This window comes from Girardinichthys multiradiatus, chromosome 17, assembly GCF_021462225.1.
Source record: "Girardinichthys multiradiatus isolate DD_20200921_A chromosome 17, DD_fGirMul_XY1, whole genome shotgun sequence".
NCBI lineage: Eukaryota > Metazoa > Chordata > Actinopteri > Cyprinodontiformes > Goodeidae > Girardinichthys > Girardinichthys multiradiatus.
In genome coordinates this window covers 29,682,254-29,705,422 of record NC_061809.1, presented here as the reverse complement: position 1 = coordinate 29,705,422, position 23,169 = coordinate 29,682,254, and the positions used below count along the sequence as shown (strand labels likewise).

The 23,169-nt window shown below is 40.9% G+C and overlaps 1 protein-coding gene across 6 annotated transcripts in view; it reads right to left on the bottom strand.

Annotated features, from left to right (window-relative positions):
* Positions 1–23,169, bottom strand: part of sfmbt2 (Scm like with four mbt domains 2) — a 55,620-nt gene that overhangs the window by 6,901 nt on the left and 25,550 nt on the right. For 5 of the 6 annotated variants that reach the window (XM_047389840.1, XM_047389841.1, XM_047389839.1 and 2 more), the window contains 10 exons: positions 13,568–13,656; positions 12,159–12,408; positions 11,808–11,905; positions 11,081–11,182; positions 8,960–9,190; positions 5,871–5,997; positions 5,645–5,758; positions 5,525–5,567; positions 4,302–4,369; positions 270–409 (listed from right to left, as the gene is read on the bottom strand). In XM_047389840.1, the coding sequence (XP_047245796.1) occupies positions 270–409; positions 4,302–4,369; positions 5,525–5,567; positions 5,645–5,758; positions 5,871–5,997; positions 8,960–9,190; positions 11,081–11,182; positions 11,808–11,905; positions 12,159–12,408; positions 13,568–13,656 (1,262 nt within the window). Of the gene's footprint in view, positions 1–269; positions 410–4,301; positions 4,370–5,524; positions 5,568–5,644; positions 5,759–5,870; positions 5,998–8,959; positions 9,191–11,080; positions 11,183–11,807; positions 11,906–12,158; positions 12,409–13,567; positions 13,657–20,791; positions 21,824–23,169 lie in introns of those variants that run through there. The other variant, XM_047389844.1, reaches the window with a different exon arrangement.

Here is a 23,169-nt window from a genome sequence, read left to right as displayed (position 1 = left end):
TATAATAAAAACTAACAGACTGTGCACAGAATAAAAAGCACATAACCTGTGGATAAAACTGCAGCAGAGAACATGTGAGAAATATAAGGTATATGCCTGTAAACACAGTTGACTGACAGCTCCTCACATTAAAATGAAGGGCCTGCTGAGCAGCAGCAGGTGGTTAACAACACACCTGTCTCTCCATCTTTCTCCTCCTTCCCTTTGATTAAACCTGCCCAAACCAACTTCACCTCCATCTTTCCACCGTTCGTCTGACAGCAGCTCACCTCCTTCAGGACCAAGGTACATTTCCCGGGTCCCACAGCCTGCGGCAGCTCTGTGATGCGCCCCTTGTTGAGGTAAGGCCCTGAGAAACAGCGATGGTTGACAAAAATCCTGGAGCAGCAGTAACGGCCGTTGGTTGAGCCTGGAGAGGGAAAGAGAAACTGGAATGTTAACCAGAACGGGATCGGTTATAAAAACATGCATTTTACCAACACTGTGGTTTAATGAAATATTAAAGGTTTTTATTTTAATTGTGTCAGACTGGGAATTTTTCCAGACTCCATGAGAATATTGGTGTTAGCTGCTTTCCGTATTATGTATGATTTTCGTCACACAGACATCTCCATATGTTTAGGTTCCAGCCACATGTTGTGGTTGATCACAGTTTTCTCCTGATCAGCTGATCACAACAGTTTACTGCAGGCTGTAAATCTCATCAGTCCAACCCAGTCCATCTGCTTCAAGATGTTTAAAGGGAATCTATTATGCAAAATTCATTTTTGATCATTGTTATACATCCATTTGGGTCCCTAATGCCTCTACAAACAGTCCAAAGGCAAAAAACCAATTCAGCTGTTTTTTTGGCTAGAAATGAATGTTTAATTTTTTCTAGAAAACGCGTGGTTTCAAAAGCTGTGTAATTGTGACGTCACAATTATACTGGCACCTAGCAACGTTACCTGAATCCCGCCCCACTAACAACTGAAGCGGAGCTCCACCCAAATGATTTTCAAGACCTCGACTGAGAAAAATTCAGTCCCTACTGTTCATGGCAAATCTGCAGATGACAGAAATATAAGCACTTATTGTTTCTTCTAAGTTTCAGTTTTGTTTTCACGTATGAAGTGCTGTTTGGGGGCGTGGCCAGATACAGCTAATTTGCATAAAAGTGACAGAGCCCTAAAATAATTCATTCTGAAAGGAGCTCAAAAAAGGAAAAATGAGGTGAAATCTCATCTGAGAGAGATTTTGTTGGAAAATTGGAAAAATTAACATATTTTGTAAAGCTCATAGACCTCTCCCAAATGTTTAAAAGGAAGTATAATAGGTCACCTTTAATGGATGCTTTCAGGATTCTGATCATTTATTCATGTCTACCTGTGTGGTTTCTTTCCAGACTTTACAGATCTCAGGCAGGCAGATGAATGGATGGATGGATGGATGGATAAATGGTTAGATGGATAAATGGATGGATGATACATACCGAAGATCTTGCACTGGGAACTAATCAGAATAAATCGCTGCCATATTATTATGAATTTCAATAGAACTAGAGTCTCCTTAAGATCCTGCAGCTGTCTGGTCACACAACCTCATCATCTCATCATCATCATGTCTACATCATTCCTTAGTGAGTCAGGGCTGAAGAAGGTGGGCCTTTCACAGAACAAATGGAGAAGGCTCAAAAGAACCTCAACCCCACCTTCAAGTATTTTGTAAAAGGGGCTATGGTCCCTTTAGGTTCTCACTGAGCTTTTATGGTTCCAGGTATACAGGTACCACCGGTTTGGGATCAATTCTTTAGTTTTCTCTTTGAGAGGAAAAATTGTTTTATGTTTGACGATGTTAAGTATGGATTCCCGACCTGCAGAATGAAGGCAAACGTCTGGATGAAGGTTTGAGCTGCTTCCAAAGGTTGTTTCTGCTACAGTGTTTTCAGTTTTGATAGTTGCTGGTTGAAATAGGTTTTGTTTTGGAGTTTTTACCTCAGGAAATAAAGCAACGGCCTTATTTGTCTCTGCAGGTTTTTCTGTTTTTAAGTGCTGGCTGATGAATGTGAAGCTGCTGCAGGATCCGAGCAGCCTCGCTGTGGTTTTATCAGGTTTCCCAGCAGAGTTGGAGGGAGTTTAAAGAAATTACCCAGCAGTGAATCCAAAGTGTGACTGGAGCAGCCTTTTCCAGCCCACTCAAAACCAGAGAAGATGAGATAAGGACCGATGCAGAGAAGATTTTCAGAGACGGCTCTAATCTCAAGAAATCACTGTGTGTTCAGGCAGGACAAAGGTTAATATGGTTAAACAGATTAACTTTAAACTGGGCCACCAGTACATATTAATGCGAGCACTCCCCAGTCTGTACTGGGGGCTGACTGACTTTCAGTTACCTCCCCCTTCCTGCTGCAGCACCTGGACCTCCAGAGCCAGGGGTGAATGGCAATTAGCTAAGCTGATGAATATGCATTAACAAGTGGGTGCGTTTACTTAGTGGGGGGTTTGGAAAAGAGGTCAGGGGTCTCCTGGAAACAGCACGCAGCCCTCCCACCCGGCTCCCTCAGTGGAACAGGCATGCCTTCTGAAGACTGAAACCAACTCACATGGTGAAACCTCAGAGGAAGAGGAGGATGTGGGATTTTGGTTCATTCTAATCTTTCTCTGCTCACCAGTTATGGTCAACTTGACTCATTTTTCCATGTATTGATTTATTGACAAGTCTAAATAAAATACTGTGGAGGGATTTTATTTGTAGCTTTCAGGTCCATGTGGAAGCAAAAATGAAAGAAGAAGAAAGCCCTTATGCATTGCCTATACTGGGAATCCAGGACAACGCAAGAGATGCTGCTAAACTTCGGTCCAACTGCTAACAGAGAGCAGATCTGATGCTCTTGGTGATGTGATGAGGACATTCAAGCTGTGCCAATACGTCCCTGAGTATATGTGGTGGTAATGTCACTCGTTGCCAGTGTACGACTCCCTGGACAAAGAGCTAAAGTCCTCAGCCACACAGGTGGGATTGCTTATATGACTGACCACAGTAGGATCAAAGGTCAGGGAACACACTGGGATGGACTACACCCCTTTTTCCTGTTTGCTAGATAATTCGGAAAAAATAGGAGAGTTTTCCACACAGCGCTGAGGAATCGTCTCAAAAGGTCTTGTAGCTCTTCAATAAAAACAGATTATTTTGTCCTTTGGTGACGCGTCCTTATCTGGGATAGAAACAAGTACTAAGAGATAGTTGAACGACTGGTGTTTCTGAACATAAAATGATTGATTGTTTCATGGGAAGGGAAAACAATCGAATGGGATTTGAAATATCACTAATCTACACTACATTTAATAAAAATAATGTTTAAATTCTGTTATGTTTGTTGTATTTTAATGGGAGTGATTTTGTGCTTGCAGTTAATACAGGTAACCCTGGGCAGGTGATGCAGGAAAACAGTATTTATTAGTGATAGATAACTTCCTGTGCAACAAAAATCAATATGCATACAAGAAAAAAGTCTCGAATCAGAGCCTCAGGGAGAGGAGCCACAGGTGAGACACTGGAAACTATTACTTAGTATTATTACATCCTGGTCACAAACTGTTGAGACTTTTACCTTCAGGTGGTGCTACAGAGCAATGTTAGCAGAACCAGCCGCTACAGAGAGAGTTTCTCCCCCCTGGCTGTATTTCTGATGGACACTATGAATACCTGACAGCTACTCCGCTGGAAACTGAATAAGTATATTTGCACTAACACGACGTTTGAAAACCAGAACCTCCAGACCTTCTGCAGGTCTTTTGCAGAGAGTTTCTGACCTCCTGTCTCCTCAGCAACCTGCTGGCAGCTGTTGGTAGCTTCCTCCTTCTGAAACCAGGAGGCATGGCAACTGTTCCCTTAGCTGTAAATATGTGAAATCAACTTCCATCTGTATCTGCAGGAACATTCAGGCTCTGTGCTATCATTCTGTATCCTTTTTCTTGTTGTCAGTAGCTACTAGAAGTATTCAACATGGCATACGTCACTTTCTGGATTAGCAATTTCTGCTCCAGTTTATGCATTTGACATGTCAGGAAAGTAAACCTGCAGGAGATGCAGAAACACTGAAAAACCAATGAACACATGAATCTATGAAGGGTATTTTCAGTCAATTAATAAAACTTTGTGGCTTCATCTGCTAGGTTTCAAGAAAGAACCTAAAACCTGGATTAACTAATGATCATAACTATTTCATAACCTTTTGCTATCAAAGAGAACCTGACGAGTGAGTTTCCCTTTAACCGTAGTCAAAGTAGATCATTTACATCAATTACTGGGATATTAATTACCTGGATCCATGGCGACGGGCTGGCAGCGGTTCACAGGAGCTGGCTCGGCCGGCTGCGATGGAGCCAACCTGCAGCAAAAATCCCATCAATCCAGTCAGAATAATCAGTGAAATTATCCAAGAGATCCAATCAGACAGGAAACAAGAGGGAAAGCAGAGAAACCACAAGTTGGCTCAGACAGTCCATCAGCAGCCAACGCAGTTTCAGACACATCTAAAAAGCAGCAGAGAGGGAAGTATGAGCAGGAAACGATGTGAAGGAAGCAGCGTGGATGAGAGAGTTGATAAACTGCTGCTGAAGACCTCATATTTTTCCTGTTCTCTGACCGACATTCCCATCAGACTTCGGGGCAACGCTAGGCACAAAACAACAGCTCCACATCTCATGTCTCATCAAAATCAATCAGCGCCTCAGGAAGAGCAATTCCTGCTCCAAAAAACCCCCGTTTCTGTTAACGGTTGGCGCCATGGCCAGGCGACAGGAGACGAGGAGGGAGGAAGAAATAACCCTGAGTGGATTTTTCTCTCACAGGTAAACAGCTGACGGTTGGATTAGGTGATTTATCAACACTGTTTCAGCACCAGCTTCAATTCAGCTAATATTTACACCCTCAAAGGAGCCATTTTATTTAAGCTGAATGAGGGAAGTTCAAACATATTCAGAATTTTCAATGAATCTTTTTAGTCAACTGGGTTTCACTGATTTAAAAGAACCCGGACCTGGTTTAAATGACACGAGTCCCTGCTAAAACATCTGCTTGTATTTCACTTTAAACAGTAATCATCCTAGAAATATCATTTTATCTTATTTATCATCTTATTTCTATAGCTGTTTTTGTCTTTTTACAAATGAAGGACATTTGATCAATGGTTGATCAAATCTATTTATGAAGAACCCATTCCCACTATTTATTACATAAATAAGTTAGTAAATATTTATTTATTCTACCTAAAAAAATAAAAACATAAAAATGAATGTCATATTTTAAATTAAATTTGAAATAAATGACATAAATTTTCATCAGTTTTTAATTATTGTGTAAATCATGTAAAAATGTATTTATTTTGTAACATATTGGACGGTGAGGATATCATACCAGCTCATGACTACTGTAAATTATGCACAGGTAAATATAAAACCTGTCTAAAATATGTAAACTCAGTCAGATATATCTTCCTGAGTTTATTCTTGTCTGAACGCAGATGAAAACATTTAGCACTCACTGTTTCTCCGGCTGAACCACGGCGATCTTCTTCTGCTTCTGGCCTGCAAGAACAAGCAGACTTGGGTTAATGGTGGCAGCTGAGGTGCTTTGCTGTGTGTTTCTGGGAGTCTACACATACAGACGGGCTTGATTGGAGGGGTCAGAGGGTAAGCGTTGGCTTCACACCAGCCAACGGGGAAGATGTCCATGGACTCCACGTCCACGATACACTCTGACAGCGGCTTCAGCACACCTGGAGACAGGTGGACAGCAGAGGGAGAGGAGGGGGGAACTGTCAATCACACAAATGGATCTTTTATTTAAATTTAGCTTCAGTGTGAGATGCAACAAACAGAGGTGAGAACCTTCCAGTCGGAGCCACAGCAGGCGTCCTCGAGCCTGAGTGATCTGAGCCACACACACCTCCTCCGGCCGCCAAGAGTTCACCGCCTCCAGCCACATGTCCTTGGCGAAACCTCGAGTCTGCCAAGTCTGCGTGCAAACACACACACACACACCCACACACACACACACACACACACACACACACATACACACATACATACACACACCCACACACACCCACACACATACACACACACACACACAAACAAGAAGGGAGGAAGGTGTTAGTCCAACACTCACAGCAAGGACCTAAAACCATGTTTTCCTCTCCATGAACTTCATCAGCAACATTATTTTACTTCTTTACTCGACGTTACACTGTGTCAGAAAAATATAGTTATATATATATATATATATAGTCCGTCAGTCATTTTCTACCGCTTATTCCATAGTGGGTCGCGGGGGAGCTGGTGCCTATCTCCAGCAGTCTATGGGGGAGAGGCAGGGTACACCCTGGACAGGTCGCCAGTCCATCACAGGGCAACACACAAACAACCACACACACACTCATTCATACACCTAAGGGCAGTTTAGGGAGATCAATTAACCTAACAGGCATGTCTTTGGACTGTGGGAGGAAGCCGGAGTACCTGGTGAGAACCCACCGAGTACTCCGGTACTCCGGTAAATAATCAAAACTATAAAACTGCACATAAATACACACAAAGGCTGATAATGTCACTTTCACAAGTTCTATTGATAGTCTATATAATTATGTGACAAAATAGGCAGCAATAGAGTAGAATGCATATTTTTAGACTCCACACAACAAGTGCAGCTCAGTGACTTAGAAAATCATCACAAAGTTAATTTATTTCATTAATTCAATTCAAGAAGTGAAGCTCATGGTCTATGCATCCTTTCCACACAGAGTGAACCCAACATTTACTGTCTCAGAAAATTAGAATATTACATCCAGCCATTAAAAATAATATTATGTCCTCATAATGTCCTGTTCAAACATGAGGAAGACTGCTTACTGGACAGTTGTCCAGCAGACACACATTGACAACATCCACAAGGAGGCTAAGCTACAAAAGGTGATTGCTAAATAAGTTGGTAGCTCACACAGGCCTGTATTCAAGCATATAAGTGGAAAGTTGAGTGGAAGGTATACAAAGGTATACAACACCAGGGATAACTGCAGCCTTAAGAGAATTGTGGGGCAAAGTCCACTGAGATTTGGAAGAGATTCCCAGGGTTTGGACTGTAGCTGGAGTCTGAGCTTCAACACGTTTTTAGATTTCATGTGGAGACCATGTCTCAGTGTCTGGAGAAAGAGTGGAGAGGCCCAGAATCCAAGTTGCTTGAAGTCCAGTGGAAAGTTTTCACAGTCACTGATGATTTGGGGTGCCATGTCATCTCCTGGTTCGGGTCCACTGGGTTTTCTGAAGTCCACAGTTAATGCAGCCATCTACCAGGACATATGAGAACACTTCATGCTTCCTTCTGCTGACAAGCTTTATGGAGATAAGCAGGACTTGGTACCAGCCCACAGTGCCAAAGAGTACCAACATCTGCTTTAATAACCATGGTAACACCAGCAAACTGACCTGAGCAGAACCTCATAAAGAACCTTTGGAGTTCTGTCAAGAAGAGCATGAGAGACACCAGAACCAACAATGCAGATGACCTGAAAGCCGTTATTAAAGCAACCTGGGCTTCCTGAACACCTCAGCAGAACCACAGTCTGATCTCCTCCATGCTACGCCACATTGATGCAGTAATTTATGCAAAAGGAGCCCAGACCAGGTATTGCATGCAGATACTGTACAGTTGAACAAGATCACTCCGTGGAATGAATCTCTTTAATAAGTTCAGTTTTAAATTGAATCACTAAAATGAATTGACTCCATGGTGATATTTATGCAACTATATAACTTCCTTTAGAGGTAAATAATGCTTAATAGTTTAATTGTCATAAATCCTGTAGAAGTATTCTTGTTGCTCTGGTATTTTCTAGCTGAGAAAATGAATAGAAAACATGTTTATTTGAATCATTTCTTGATTTTCTCACAACTGATAAGAATTCTGCACTATTTTTTATTTTAGAGGGAGATTTATTTAAATCTCCTGGAAAGTTAAACACTGTATTTAATATGTATGTTTTCTCTATTTTGTGTCATCATTAACCTAAAAAACATTGATTTTCTGCAAAAATCAGGTTGAAGATGATTTCTTCAACAAGTTGCAAAGTTAAAAGTTTTTTAAAATAATTCTGTCTTAATTTCTTGGTTTTATTTTGACAGTTGTAGCAGTGAATGGGAACTCACCAGGGAACCTGGTCCATCTGCTGCTTGTGTTGTACAGCCCATAACTTCTTCATACTTCGTTCCCAACCAATCTCAAATAGACTGTTGATACTTTTACCACATGTACAAAATAATAACACTAAATAAGGATCCAAAATCTAGCTTATGCGTCACAGTTAATTATGGAGTACCACAGGGTCCAGTGCTTGGGCCAATTCTCTTTACTATATAAATGTTTCCAATAGGTAAAATTATCAGGCAACATGGGATAATTTCCACTGTTACGCTGATGATACTCAGCTTTACTTATCCATAAATCCTGACTAACCAGTTAGATAGACTACAGGCAGGTCTTGAAGGCATAAAACCTTGGTCTTATCTTTGACTAGGGCATTTAAATCCCATATTAAACAGGTTTCTAGGATTTCCTTCTTTCACCTCCAGAATATTGCCAAAAAATGCCAAAACAAATGCAGTTAAAAGCCCTTCAGCTGATCCAGAACGCTGCAGCACGATGGCTGTAGGACAGAAACATGATCTGATGAATGGACCCCAGGAACAAAGACTCAGAACCAGGGATCTGCTGTGTGGCAGGTTTTAAATAGCAGCTCTTTGGGGTCACCTTCTATCTGTCAAACTATGTTATCTTTTGTTTATTTTATTGATTGAACTAAAGGAACAGGAACAATTGAAAGACCCTCAGGATGCATTGAGAACAATGGATCAGAACCTCTTAAAGATGTATGAAGGTTTTTCCCCCTCAGGAGAGAGTGGAGCCATAAGTAGCCCATCCTTACATCAGGAAAGCAGGCATCTGGTGCTGCCTCAGATCCGGTCTGCTTCAGGTAGTCAGCCCAGTCAAAGTCCTGGCCCTCGCAGCCCAGAGGCCTCTCCAGCGCCACGCCGTTCTTTAGACACCACTGGACGGGCAGGAGGCCGGGCGAGTTGGCGTGACACACAACGGAGCGGGTCGTAGCATCCGCAGATAGGTCGTCCAGCGTCACCTGGAAGTAAATCTCATTGTAGACCTGAAGAGGAAAGAGAAACATGATTTCTGATGCCAGACTGAGGTGAATTCAGAGTGATGGTTCTGTCAGAATTATACAGGTTCCTGACCCAAAATCAGTTAGATCCCTCCTAACTGCTTGGATTTGAACATTAGCAGGACCTGAACAAACCAACAGGAGTTTGCTTTAAAAACAAGCATCTTCAGACCGTGAAGATCTGGGTCGGTTCTGTGGTGTAGATATAAGACACTAACACCATATTATCACCAATTTTCTGAGACAAAAATGTGGTAAACATTTTTACTTTATAATGTATTTCTGAAAAGGTTTGGGTTGTAGATTAACTCCAAATAAATGTGAATAAACAGGAAAAGTTTGAATTTTAACCAGATGATCCAGTACCTTGTGGAACCATTTGGTTTCCTGTCTGACTTCAGTTCATTGAGGTTTGCAGACGTTTGTTTCTGCACAGATTTCTGAAGGTCCCACCACAGCATTTTAATCATGTTGAGGTCCGTACTTGGACTAGGTCATTGCTAAACATAGATTCTTTTCACTTTCAGCCATTCTGCTGTTGATCTGTTGCTGTGTTTGGGTTCATGGTTCTGTTGATGACCCAGTTTGGACCAAGTTTCAGCTGTTGGACAGATGGACTAGCATTCAGAGAAGGTCATGGTCCACTCAGTGACTGTGAGGTTCCCAGGTCCCTTAGCAACATAACAGGCCCATATCATCACCCCTCCACCACTGTGCTTGACAGTTGGTCTGAGGTGTTTGTGCTCATCTGCTGTGTTTGGTTCTGTGCTTTATGACCAAACATCTCTGCCTTGGTCTCATCTGTCCAGGGGACATTGTTTCAGACGTCTTCTCCTTCATCCAGATGCAGCTTTGCTAGCCTCAGTCCTGCTACATCTTGTTTTTAGAGAGAAGAGGCCTTCTCCTTAAACCCTTCCAAACAGCCATACTGGTTCAGTGTCATGACCTTTAACCTTTAACCTGCCAACTGAGACCTGCAGAGTCTGAGATCGAGCGCTTGGGTTTTTGGTCATTTCTCTGAGCTTCACGCTCTGACCTTGGGCTGAATCTGCTGGGACGTCCACTCTGGGAAGCTATCTGAGATGTTTTCCCATCTAGGAATAACCTTTCTCTCTGCAGGACAAATGGACTTCAGATAGTTTGGAGTTGACCTTATAAGCCTTTCCAGACTGACGGACAGCAACAGTTGCTGCTCTGAGGTCATTGCTGATGTCTTTCCACCCTGAACTTGTGTTGAAACACATCTGGATGCTGCAGAGCAACAAAACTCCTGCAGTTATGTTGATGGTCAGACTGATAATGATCAGCTAATCTATGGTCTGATCAACAGCACCTGGTTGAAAGTAAACCTCTTAAATTATAGAAAAGCAGCAGAGGTGTACTTAGTTTTTCACACAGTTTTTATGTAATAAATAACGACAGTGTGGGATCTTTAGTATTTCTCTACACTTGCAGCCAGATTGAAGCAAGTTTTATTAACTCCTGATACATTCAAAGAGTGTACTTTCTTTTTACCACAACTGACACTTTTAAAAGAAGTACAAATCATGGCTGTGTTAAGTTAAGTTTAAGGTACAACGTCGTAATAAACATGGCAAATGTGCCTTTATATTTCAGTTCTGGAGGTTTAGTGGAAGAAAAATGTCGTCATCACTGAGATCCATCTGAGATAAAATACCACAGAATTTCCCTTTTCTACTGAAATTCTTTCTCTGGAATCCAAACACTTCCGGAACAAAGTCACCTCCTTCTAAAAGCATGTTAAAAGTCCTGTGGCATAATCTAAGTAGCTGAAGCATGCATGAGGGAGGAGACTGCCTGGAGGGGATGCATCTTTACTGTAGATGAAGGCTTTTTTTTTGTACTTTGACTCACCTTGGTGACAGAAACAGGGCAGATCTGGAGCTGTTCCCACGGAGAAACCATCTCCAGCTTCATGCCTGTCCTGAACGAGTGCTTGGGCAGGTCCATGTGGTCCTAGCACAGTGAGAAGAAGGCTTTAAGACAAATGAGCTCCACCTTTGATAATGCCAACATGTAGGTCATGCAAACTCTTCTGGGTGGTTGTGTGATAAATGAAGCTCACAGTGAGGACAAACCAAATGCTCTTTATGGCTTTTTTTTTGAAGCAGCACCATGCATCTTCTATCTTAGACCTTACCCTAACGTGTTGGGAGGAAATCATTGTTTTCCTTCTCTAAATGAACAGAAACATGCTGATTGGCAGCGGCATGCTGTGCTCACTTTCTATTTTCTCCTGACTTTATTTGCTGTCAGGGAGTTTCTAACGTGTCTGTCCCCCTCAGATTAAACGGTCTGTTCCCTCAGTTTGTGCTCAGTTTGTTTGTGTTTATATGTGAATAAATTATGCCAGCGTTTACACAAACTGAAAAGCTCCAGGTAAGCTCAGGAACAGAAAAAAGAAGCTCCTGGTGATGGCAGTGCTTTGGCACAAAATTCATTGGTTTTGTTTCCGAACAGGAAAGATGGGAATTCTCCGCATATTTTTAAGATAAAATCATTTTGGAAAATTGAATGAACTTTTTCTAATAAACCACCCATTTAAATCAGAGGTAACCATGGCAACATGGGAGCCACTCACCTTGAACACCTCCAGTGGCAGCGGGTTCTTCTGTCCGTCCAGCCGAGCGTCCTGCAGAGCCTGCTGCCAATCAGACTCACTGTTCAACGGCCTGAGCTCTGATTGGTCAAAACAAGGTGGTGTCAAAGGTTACCTTGTCATAAATAATCCAAACCCATGTTGTAACCCATGAAGGCTCACACCTGGATTCAGTTTATATTATATCATGTGGTTGGACTGGGTCAGAAATCAGCCCAGTCAAATCCAACATGGAAGTGCTGAGGGGAACTCTCAACTTTTCTTCTAAAACCAAACTTCTCCCCTCGTAATCAATGAGGTAAACCAGCAGATCCAAACAGATTCGGTTCTGACCTGTCGGTGGTTCTAAGGCCAGGCCGTTTTCAGAAGCCCAGCCAAGTGGGCGGAGCCTGACATCCAGGTAGAAAAGCCAAATGTCCTGGACCCGGTGATCCTCGGTGAGGCCGACGTGACGCAGCCGGAGCCTCCCTCCGATGTTCTGGACGACTCTCACCGGCCAGCACAGGAGAGGGTCAGAAACGTCCCGGAGCTCCAAGACGGAGCCGTCGACAATCAGATCCACCGTGTTCTTCCCTCGCAGCGGCTGAGGAGCAGACGTGGAAAGTTTTTAGGAATTCTGAAATCCAACCGGTCGGATCTGAATGATACACAGTAACACAGAGATCCGACAGAGGAAACAAAACCACACCCAAAGAGACCTGGTACTGCTTCCTGCTGCCTTTTATACCAGGAGTAAAACATAACCTGAGCGAGGAGGCTTCTTCTTCACATCGTCTAACGTCACTTTTACTCTTCCTGATCAAACTCATGATGCTGCTTTAGTTTTGATTAGTTTTTTGTAGAGATAAAATCTAAAAGGGATAAACTTCGCTGAAAGGCAGAAATCGACATTAAGCATGAAATTTGAAAACCGAGGATCAGAGAAACTGTAACAAAAATGTTTTTTTTTAAAAAGATATTAATGATTAAATTTGTTCTGAGCATAAATAATACCAGCTGAAAAACAAATGACCACAATAGGACGGGTTTTAAATCAAATCAAATAAAACTGATGATTATTTCTGCAGGGGTTCTGTTCGATTTGCTTCCTTTTCTAAATTCTGAATAGTTTGATAACCCATCCATAGATCCCTGATACCAGTTCACTGGAGTTAGACCCCAACACACCTGAATGGGCTGGTATTAGGTTCTGAGCTAAATTATCTGCTTTATAAAATTTAGACTAAAACCAGAAAAGGATCTAAAATCTCTCATTTGAAACAAGAAAGCAACAAATTATTTCTGCTCCAGCACAACATGTCTGTCTGTGAGTTTTATAATCTTGTTTGAGAAAGGAAGAACTGTGGAAGCTTTGACCGTCAGTGCAAAGCAACAGGTGGGGGAGGGGCAGTAGTATGTATTAAACTGGATAAAACCAGAGAAAACTCCAGTTACATCAGCACTTTCTCTGGCTTTTAAGCTGCAGGTCAGACATGACGAGAAATTTCAGTGGTTCTAAATCTGAGTTTCAAAAAGGCTTCATCTACTTTACCTCAGTACCAGTAACCGGGCCAGGCCCAGAACTCACCAGACTTCGCTGTGGTCTTTTTCTATGTACAGCATTGTGTTTAGAATTGAGTAAAGCACTAAATCCTAAATAGAGTTTTTATCTTCATGCACTGGGAAGACTCCATATTATGTTTCCATCCATCCGTCCGTCCAGAATCCAGAGTGGGATGTATTTTGTGTAAAAACACACTCACCCCCTCCAGCAGGTTGGCCGGTGCAGTCCTGGACCCGGTCAGGTCCTGAATGAGAAACTCTGTCCAGTTGCTGTATTTCTCCTTGATGGCTGCAATAAAAACACATGCAGAGCAGAAGGTTATTATCAATAATTAGTTATTAATTACTGAACTACAGAGAGCTCCTAACTGTTGCCTCCAGAGAACAACTACAGTCACTGACTGATTCAAAGGACATTTTTATCCAGAACCTGTAATTGGGATTTCAGTCTCAATAACTTTAATCTCATAATTGATGCAGCAGGAATGAATCTGAACCTGATTCCAGTGCAGAACTTGACCAGTTCAACATAGGACAAAGTTCAATGTCTTCCATGAGCGTTTGATGAAACCGTTGATATCTGCATGTAGAGAGAACAAGCAGCTGCAGGGAGATTCAACCAAGGTCCTGCAGCTACATGCTGGAGCAAAGCCACTTTCAGGCTTTAATGAGTAGAAACAAAGCATGAAGAAACTGAATCTGGATGGTTTTAGCTGAAGAAAACAGCTTATGATGACATTATGTGCAGAATGGCAGCTGCACGCCTGAGCAGGACCCTGGCAACTTTCTAGGAACCTGCCACTCAAATTTCTTCCTCTGTGAGACATAAAGAGATCATGAATTACATTGATGCTAAATAATGTTTTTATGTTGATCAAATGTATCAGATTCATCTAAAAACAGGTTTGACTCCCAGGAAGCAGAAAATCCTGATTTAATATTTAAGGGAATCCTCAAAGTGAAAATGAAAGTGAGAGGAGGTAAAGTTTGCAGATCTGCTCTCAGAGACCAGTTAATCAGGTTTTTACACCAACAATACTGTAACTGATAAGACTTGAAAACACATTAGTTATTATTTCAGCAGATCTGAGGGCAAACGATAAAACAAGTCCATTCTCTGACGTGCTTCATACACAGAAAAATAAAGCTTTAATTGGATGAAATCTCTTTAAACAGAAATCCATCAGATTGTTTTTCCAAACAAAAATTGGTTTAAAGAAATTTCTAAAGAGAGATTTAAATTGAATAAGTATTTTGGGCGCTCATGGAAAAGATCTACCAGAATAATATCAGTAACATTGAAGTCAGGAGTACCTTTTATGTTGAAGCTTAGACATAAAAAGCAGGTTAAACTGCTTTATTAAATTCGATTTGTTTCAACAGGAGAGTTGCAGCAGTTTGAAATGCACCATGCATGCATGAGGAAAAGAAAACGACTTGCATAAGGGTGGGACACTTTAACAGGAAAACTAACAGATAAGTGAGCATGCAGGTCTACTGCTGGTATGCAGTATGCAGCTAAACAGCTACCAGGCTGCTTCCTTATATTTCCTTCCTGCTTGCTTTCTATCACCGGCAGTTATTTTAGGCGGGTTACGCTGCATCAGTCAACTGAAGCTTTTTAAAGATTTTTTTCCCCTCCAGAATAAAATAAATCTGGGAGGAAAAGGTTTACCCATGAATTCAGTCATCATTACTACCCCCTAACCTCTATTACCCTTTTAGCCTCTCTGGGCTGTTTGTTTCCACAGTGACGCTGAGAGGGTCACCTCCTTCTGCCTGCAGCACAACATCTGAACTTCCTCATACATCCAGCTTTGTTCAGACGAGTAAAGAAAGAGCTCCAGGATGGGACAGACTCGTTCATTCAATTTTATTGCAATTTTCTCTTTTTATTCCTTAAAGTATTGATCTGACCGTGACTGGAATATTATATAATTTGCCTAAATGTAATTATCTTATTATTTCATGTACAATTACTCATTTCCTTATTTTCCTTATTTATATTTTATCTAGTTTTTGTAATTTATTTAGTTCTTCAGTTCTCTTTCCATAGACTGTCAAAGTTATTAAATTACTTCAATAATCTTATTTATTATTTTGTTTTTCTTTTTATATAATATCCTACATTTTATTCAATATATCCCCCCCCCCCCCCATTCTAAATGATTTGGATTTTTAAATAACGATTTTATTTCTATCTTGGATTTTAATTTTTGCCATAGGAGAAGAAGCCATTTGGATTGATCCAATCCTGATCCGATACTTTCCTAGTTCTAGAGAGAAGAACGTCTGTCTTACTGTCCAGAACCACAGGTCAGGAGACTCAGTCCGCTTTATGAAGCAGTGAGCTGGACCTAAGTAAAGTGTTTGACATTCAATTTTTTTTGGCAGTTATTCTGGTGTCAGAACTTGCTGGAATTAACAGCTCTTCAGTTTTTTCTTCTCCCAAAGTTTTCTCTAAGATCCAAATGAAGTAAAATATATTTTTATCTCTAGAGAGACACTGATAGAACTTTAATACATTTGGACTCTAATGAACTGATGTTCAACAGTGATGCTAATAGGTCATTTCTGAGTGCCACCATTATTTTTTATTATAAATGCAGGTGCTGATGTTGTGATTCTTCAAATAAATATTTAATCGCAACACACGCTAATGCATCTGTCATGTTTTAAAGCCAGGAAAAAATGCAGTGAAATAAATCATACAAACAGATTCCTGCAGATTTCCATGGATTTTATGTCTAAATGTGCGACTGAGAGCTTTAACCTTCCTTAATCAGCTCCATTTTCACCCCCCACCATCTGATATTCCAAAACTCGGCTCCAAGATCCAGTTGAACACAGAGCTGACGTTTAGAGGAACCTGTGGCCTGTCAGTAGTGACTTGCACCGACAGACGCGTGTCGGAAGAGTCGTGAAACGTTGTTGAAGGAGTGCGAGGCGCTGCAGGAGCATATTCCCTGCAGCATTGATGGCTGTCAGGCTGAAGAGAAACTCAGGCAGAAAACTGAAGCCCTGCTGGGAAAGAATGCTTCTAGATATACATTTGCAGGCAAAGAGGAAGACTTTTTAATAATTTATATCACTTGCTGATGAAGACATGACTTTTGATTTAGGTGTTATTTCTTCACATTTCCATTTAAAGGAACCAGATGTTCTTTTCTTTAAGTCTTTCTGGTCTTTCTAAGACTTTCTTTTGACGATGTAGACTTTATATCACTAATCAGTTTCAACAAATGACTTTAGTTGACATCTTAGCTCAAACTGTTAAACTTCAGCAGGGGGTATTTTAAACCTGCCAGTTTGCAGCTGGATGCATTTTCTTACAAGTCACAGAAAATAAAATCTCTGCAGTTTTCTAAGCAGATCAGCCCACAAGGGTGGTTGATTTTAACCACCATTATATAGTCATTATATGACTGTATATCAATAGATTATGTATTTAGATTAATAGAAACAGTTAAGAGCTACAGATTAATAAAACCATGATAAAACCTATAATCAAAATCCAAGATGGATGAATGGATGGATGAACAGAACGTTTAGAAAACAGGACAGGAAATTAATTTTGAAATGTATTTTAGTCAAACTGCATTTTGTTTTTCATAACTAATCCAGAAAGCAGTCAAACTCCAGTGCTTTGGAGCAGAGCTCTATATAATATTTGAATGTATGTTTCCTCTTCCTGCTCTCCAAATGCAAAACTCATCTTTAAACCTGTTTTCTACATTCTCAGCTTCAGTTGTTTTTCTGTTTGCAGACTCGCCCGTCTTTTTCTCACTGTGTGTGTTGTGGTGAATCTTTACTGACGGGCAATGGGGCTGATGTAATCAACAAGTGAGAAGTTGTAGCTTTAAAAAAACTAATTTTTTCAGCTTTCCAACACAGCTGTTCAACGTCTGTGATAAATGTATTTCTTGCTGATCTCAATGAATGTCAGGAAATCTCCTCTAAACAAATAGGAACTCTGATCCAGGCACCAAGCTAGCTGTCACTGAGCTCCACAGAGGCTCAGGATTTCAGATGCATAATTATTTTAGTAGTAGGAATCAATAAATCCTCTCCTGGCTGTGAACGTCAGAGGTTCTGCTGAATCGGACCTGAAGCCGGGTCAGTTTCTGCCAGAGTTTTCCTAGACGGTAACGTGCCAAGCAAACAGGTCTGTGGCCCTGCTGGTCAATAATAGCTTTACTTTCACACACACACACACACACGCACACACACACACACACACGCACACACAAACACTCTTGTTTTGCTATATGTAGTGAGGACCATCTGTTGACTCCCATTGACTTCCACTGATTTTCAGTCATTTTCAACCCTTTCTATGCCCTAACCCTGACAATAACCCTAAACCTAACCATTACCAGTGCTTACCTAACCCTAACCTTAACCTAAACTCAATTCACATCTTAGTCTTAAACCTAACCGTTAACAAAATAGGACGTGAGGACCAGCAAAATGTCCTCACTTTGGTACAAACGGTCCTCAATTTGATGGTGAAATTGGGAAAATGGTTCTCACTGTGATGCCAAGACAGGAACACACACACACACACACACACACACACACACACACACACACACACACACACACACAGTGTAGACTCGTGCTGATGTCCAGAAGGTAGAAATAGATTAACTATTTTTACAGATCCTGTGAGGCTCAAAGCAAAGCTGCAGAAGATAAAACGGGCACCCTGCTCCACAGTAATTTTACTTTCATTAGGCTTTACAACTTAGACATTAACAGATATTCAAATACATTTATCTGCATCTTAAAGGCAACAAACACTGTGTACAGTTTCACCTCGTCTAACATAATTCATGCGTAAGTTCTCAGGGCTTTCTCTGGTTTGTCGTTGCGCTTTGTCTGTTTTTCCACTTCAGGACACAACCATTTTCCAAGGAATGATTTTCTGTTTATTAAACCCGAACCCAAAACACTGAAGTTCAACAGACAAAAAACAGGATTTCACCCCAATAAGTTGCTTCCCAAGGAACTGTAAGATGAAAAGATCAGTGTTTTACCAAAGGTGTGACGATACTGATTGAAATGCTCAGGTATTAGAATCAAAATGGGTAAAGAAGCGGAAAAATCTGGCAGCTGAGAAATAAGAATATAAAAAACTTCACAAATCCATTTGCACACAGTAAAGATGTGCTTGCAGCAGTCTAATCCTCAAACTAAGCAAAGGATGATCTGCTTCTAAACCTTTGCTACTGAGCAAATAGATGCAGTTTTTACACTTTTAAAAGAGGGATCTTGAAACCTGCTGCCTCATTGTTTCCTGTGTTGCCGGGGTATCACAAAACCTGTTAGGTTGGCTCAGAAACAACAAAATTAGGCACATTTTGTTATTCCTGCTGGCAGCCATTAGACTGTTTAGTTGCTCAGTATAACATCCAAATGTGCAACTATGTTCCTGTCAACCCCATAACAATTTCTAGTCCAATAATGTACATTATAATTTATCACTTCAGCTTCCTTCTCTTTAACAGTGGCTGCTGCTGCTATTGTCCCTTTTTCTGCTGATGTGATGAGTTCATTTCCCCATTGCTGGATCAATGAAGTCTATCTTATCTTAAAGTATGTGTTAACTTTGACCGAGGAAATGACAGAAAGGGGGAAAGTAACCTTCTGTGTTCCTGGCTTGAAAACATGAATGTTGCCTTCATCCTCTCTTCCAGCATGTAAACGATAATTTTGTATGATTTCCAATGATTACTGCAACTTAAAAATAAATAGTTAAAACTGTAAAATTCAGCTGAGGTTAATAATAAGATGTTGAACAAATGAATCCCATAAATAAAAGCAGAGCTCTCTGCACCGACGTGGAGCACAAAACATGCAAAAAGCTGCTGTCAGTGTTTAGAGTGAAGTGTTTATATTTGTGATCAGAGTCTAATTAGTGTTAATTAGGTCTGTTTGGTTCATTCTGAGTGACGAGCAGCTCTGAACACACAGGTCATCTCTAACCACTAATCACGGTTGCAACATCAGCAAACACAAAGGCTGCAACACGTGGAGCAAATTCTGTGTTCATGGAGAAATGTGCTGCTGTGCTGTTTGGGTGGAAGCTTCCTGTTCTGTCCATTTCATACAGCGATTTGTATGAATCACATCAACGATGCATTCACTGCACAAATTACAGAGACCCACAGGCAGCTGCATCAAAGATGGAAACTCCTTTTATTCTTCAACCCATGGAGAAATTGCTCTCATAAATCATACGGAAATAATATCAGAGAAAACAGACGCGAACTTGGAGGAAACGTGAACTGGAGCTGGTCGAATCGGGCCACCTTCTTTACATGATCTTCGTCTGCCGCTGATAATGTTGGACATGGCATTTATTGTTCAAATGTAAATCAAAACATCCTAAAATGCTTCACTTCCAGCCAAAACACATATTCTTGGTTGATTTAAAATATTTGTCAAATCCAAATCTGAATTATTTTGGGCTTTACAGTACAAGCCAACATCCGACATTATTATTATTACTTTCTGGTTTCATGGTGGAGCTCTAAGAAAATATAACATTTTTCTTACAGTGCAGAGAGATAATGTTGCTCTGTGAGTTGCACCTAATTTCAGAATAATTAGCAGCATTTCTTCGGTCTTTCACCCGTGCACAACTCAAACAATAACAAAAAGGCACATTTAAACCAGCTGCCACACCCAAACTAATTCAGGCTCAGGTTCTTCCCACCAGGAATCAACCGTTTGCCTGAAGTCCCCAGCAGCACCCCGAGCCCATCACCAGCCGGATCTGGCAGAAACAGTGTGGTGAATTTATTATGCAAATCATCTCTGTCTGGAGTTGTTCTGCAAGCAGCTACCTAACCACATGACCAACCTTGTGATAGATCCTGAAAAAAATAAAAAAAAGCAGCTCTCCATGTATCCTAAATACACACATGCTAAAACAGGGAAACATGCACATGCTGGTGAAAAACTGGGAGAAACTGCCTAACCTGCAAACATTAAGGATTTATTTTCATAATGTCTGCTTTCATTTGTCCAAACTGCCACAGGAAATCTCAGCTTAAATTAATATTAATAACATTTTCAATCTGCATACATTAAATTAGCCTAAACTGTTGCATAAGGAGCGTATTTCTGAATCAGAGGAATAAAGTCACAACAGCTGAGGGAGAAGCAACCATCACATGACCGCCTAAAAATGAACTAATTATGCAACAAAGTGCTGGAAAACACTTATTAACTCGATGAGCAGCAAAGCTTTGCTGAATGCATCAGTTGGCATGCAGGCGCATCTGAATAGGAGGAGGGGTGTGTGATTGGTTGTGTGGGTGTGTTTCATGAATGACTGAGCTAATTTGACCTGAGATTAAGGCGTGTTTGTTGTGACACGTCCCTCTAAAAGCTCAGGTTAACGTCAGGTTTTGCACCTTTCCTTCCAAATGATGGTTTTTCTTTACCCAACCCAGTCTGCTTCATGCATGCATCAATCAGAGGCCGAAAGTCCGGAGGAGTCACTGTGAAACTGCCAAAGGTCACACGGCGGAAAAATCTCTGCTGCTCAGAGCTCAGCCTGACGTAAGGCAAAAATAAAAAAAAAACACCAACAAACAGAGCTGTTAAAAAGTATTTACCCTCTTTAAGGTTTAACAGCTTTTTATTGTCACACTGATAATGTTTCTAAACACCAGTTCAATTTTATGATCAGACAAAGATAACCCGAGTAAAAACAAAAAGCAGTTTTCATTTATTAAGGAAAAATGTATCCAAACCAAGGGATCCCCTTCCTAGTTAAATCATGACTTACCTGTGACTAACCCAATGTTTTTGGTTCAGTTTCACCAGTCAGCACCAGGCCTGATTACTGAAGTAAGTGCTTGACATCCATCAGTCTGGAAATGGTTACAAACCAATCCTGCTTTAGGAGACGACTGCACCTCCTGAGGGTTCTGAGGAGAAATACCATCCCACAGAGACTGCTGGTGTCCTCCCCTAGGTGATCTATTGAGAGCATAATGACCTACTGCATCTGTGTCAGGTGCACCAACTGTAGAGGGGCTCAGACGCAGCCCAGAGGATCACTGGCTGTCCTCTCCTCACACAGTTCCTGCTGTCCCCAATAAGTCCAGAACATCATAAAGGACCCTGGTCACCTGGGTCAGGCTCTGTTAGAACTGGTACCATCAGGCAGATGCTACAGACCCATTAAAGCAAGACAAGAAGATTCAACAACATATTTTATCCAACTGCAGCAGCTAAACTCAGCACAGCCAGACTGTAAAGGAGATGCAATAATGTGCTTCACTATGAATGTGTGAACATGTGGTTTTATTTTATCGTTTTAACAACTACTTCTATTTTTCTATTTTATATAAATTATTTATTGCTCTATGCACAGACCAGAGAGCCTTTTCATCTCAATTTCATTGTACTTGTGATAATGACAATAAAGTCTATTCTATTCTATGAAAGACTAGGGAGAGTTCCAAGGCCAGAACCACTCCTGATCCAAAAGAACACTAAGGCACGTCTCCTTTTGAAAGCTGGTGTAAAACTAACCCAGCAAAAAAACGATCATAGCTACAGTCAGACATGGTGGTAGTAGTGTGATGGTCTGGGGTTGATTTGCTGCTTTAAGATCTGGAGGAAGTTTCAGAATTGACGGAATTCAGCAAAGCAGAGTGGGTGAACGTTCCTCCACAGTGATGTTAAAGACTCATTACCAGTCATTTATGGTGGAACAGTCAGTTCAGTGGTTCAGGGGCGAATTACTTACTCACATAGAGCCAGGTCAAGTTGATTTGGAGATTGTTTCCCTTAATAAATGAAATCATTTCATAACAGCTTTCATATTTTCTTTGTCTCACTGTAAAATGTGTATTTTGATCTGAGACATGTAAGAAAGAAATGCTAAATCAGAAGAAATATTTAAGGGGGTAAATACTTTTCACAGCTCTGTAGATACTTCCATTAAAATTCTAATTATGAATTATGTGGAAACTATTGAATAAAAATGTTTGCATACAGTGCTCCGTAATATTAAGGGGCTGTTCCAAAACAACAAGACAAATGATGTAAACGGATCAAAAATGATCTCAGAAAGACGTTCTAGCTGCTCTGGATGAACGGTTCTGCAAGCTTTTTCAAAGTCCATCTGATTTACCTTCGGACTTTTCTTTGGACTGGACCAGTGATACTTCACTTCCTGGGAGAAGCCGTCTCTATGGAAACCTATAGTCTCTTCCCTGATCATGTTGCAAACCTGAGCTGAAAGACGCACACCGGACGTCTTTGTGACTTTTTTACTCCACATGTTTGATTCATGATGCAGCAGCTGCTTGCTGATTGATCCAAATTCATTTAGATGAAAAATAAAAACAGTGAAATGTCCTTTTACCTCACTGCTGCAGAGACATGTTTATGACATTTGGGGAAAACAACTAGAGTCTGGAAAAGTTGGGAATTCTGAAATGGAGAGAAGCCTGTATACAGCAACATATGCTGTCTGGATTAATTCACATTCATGGGTTTGTTGGAAGGAACAGTTTACTTTAGTTAAATCTCGTTCCAGTTCATCCAGAATTTTCAGTCCATTCTTTGGACCTTGGCATGAGATTTGTGTGACAATAGAAGTGGACAAGTAGAGGACAAAAGAAAGGAGAGTCAGGCTTAAAAAGAAACAATCTAGGGCAGATGAAGTTGGATTATGTTCGGGAACCGGACAGAAAAGAACCAAAAGTCCAAAGAAACATTCACCTCAAGACTTCTGCAAAGTTTTGTATTTTTAAATAAAAAATTTGAAGGACTA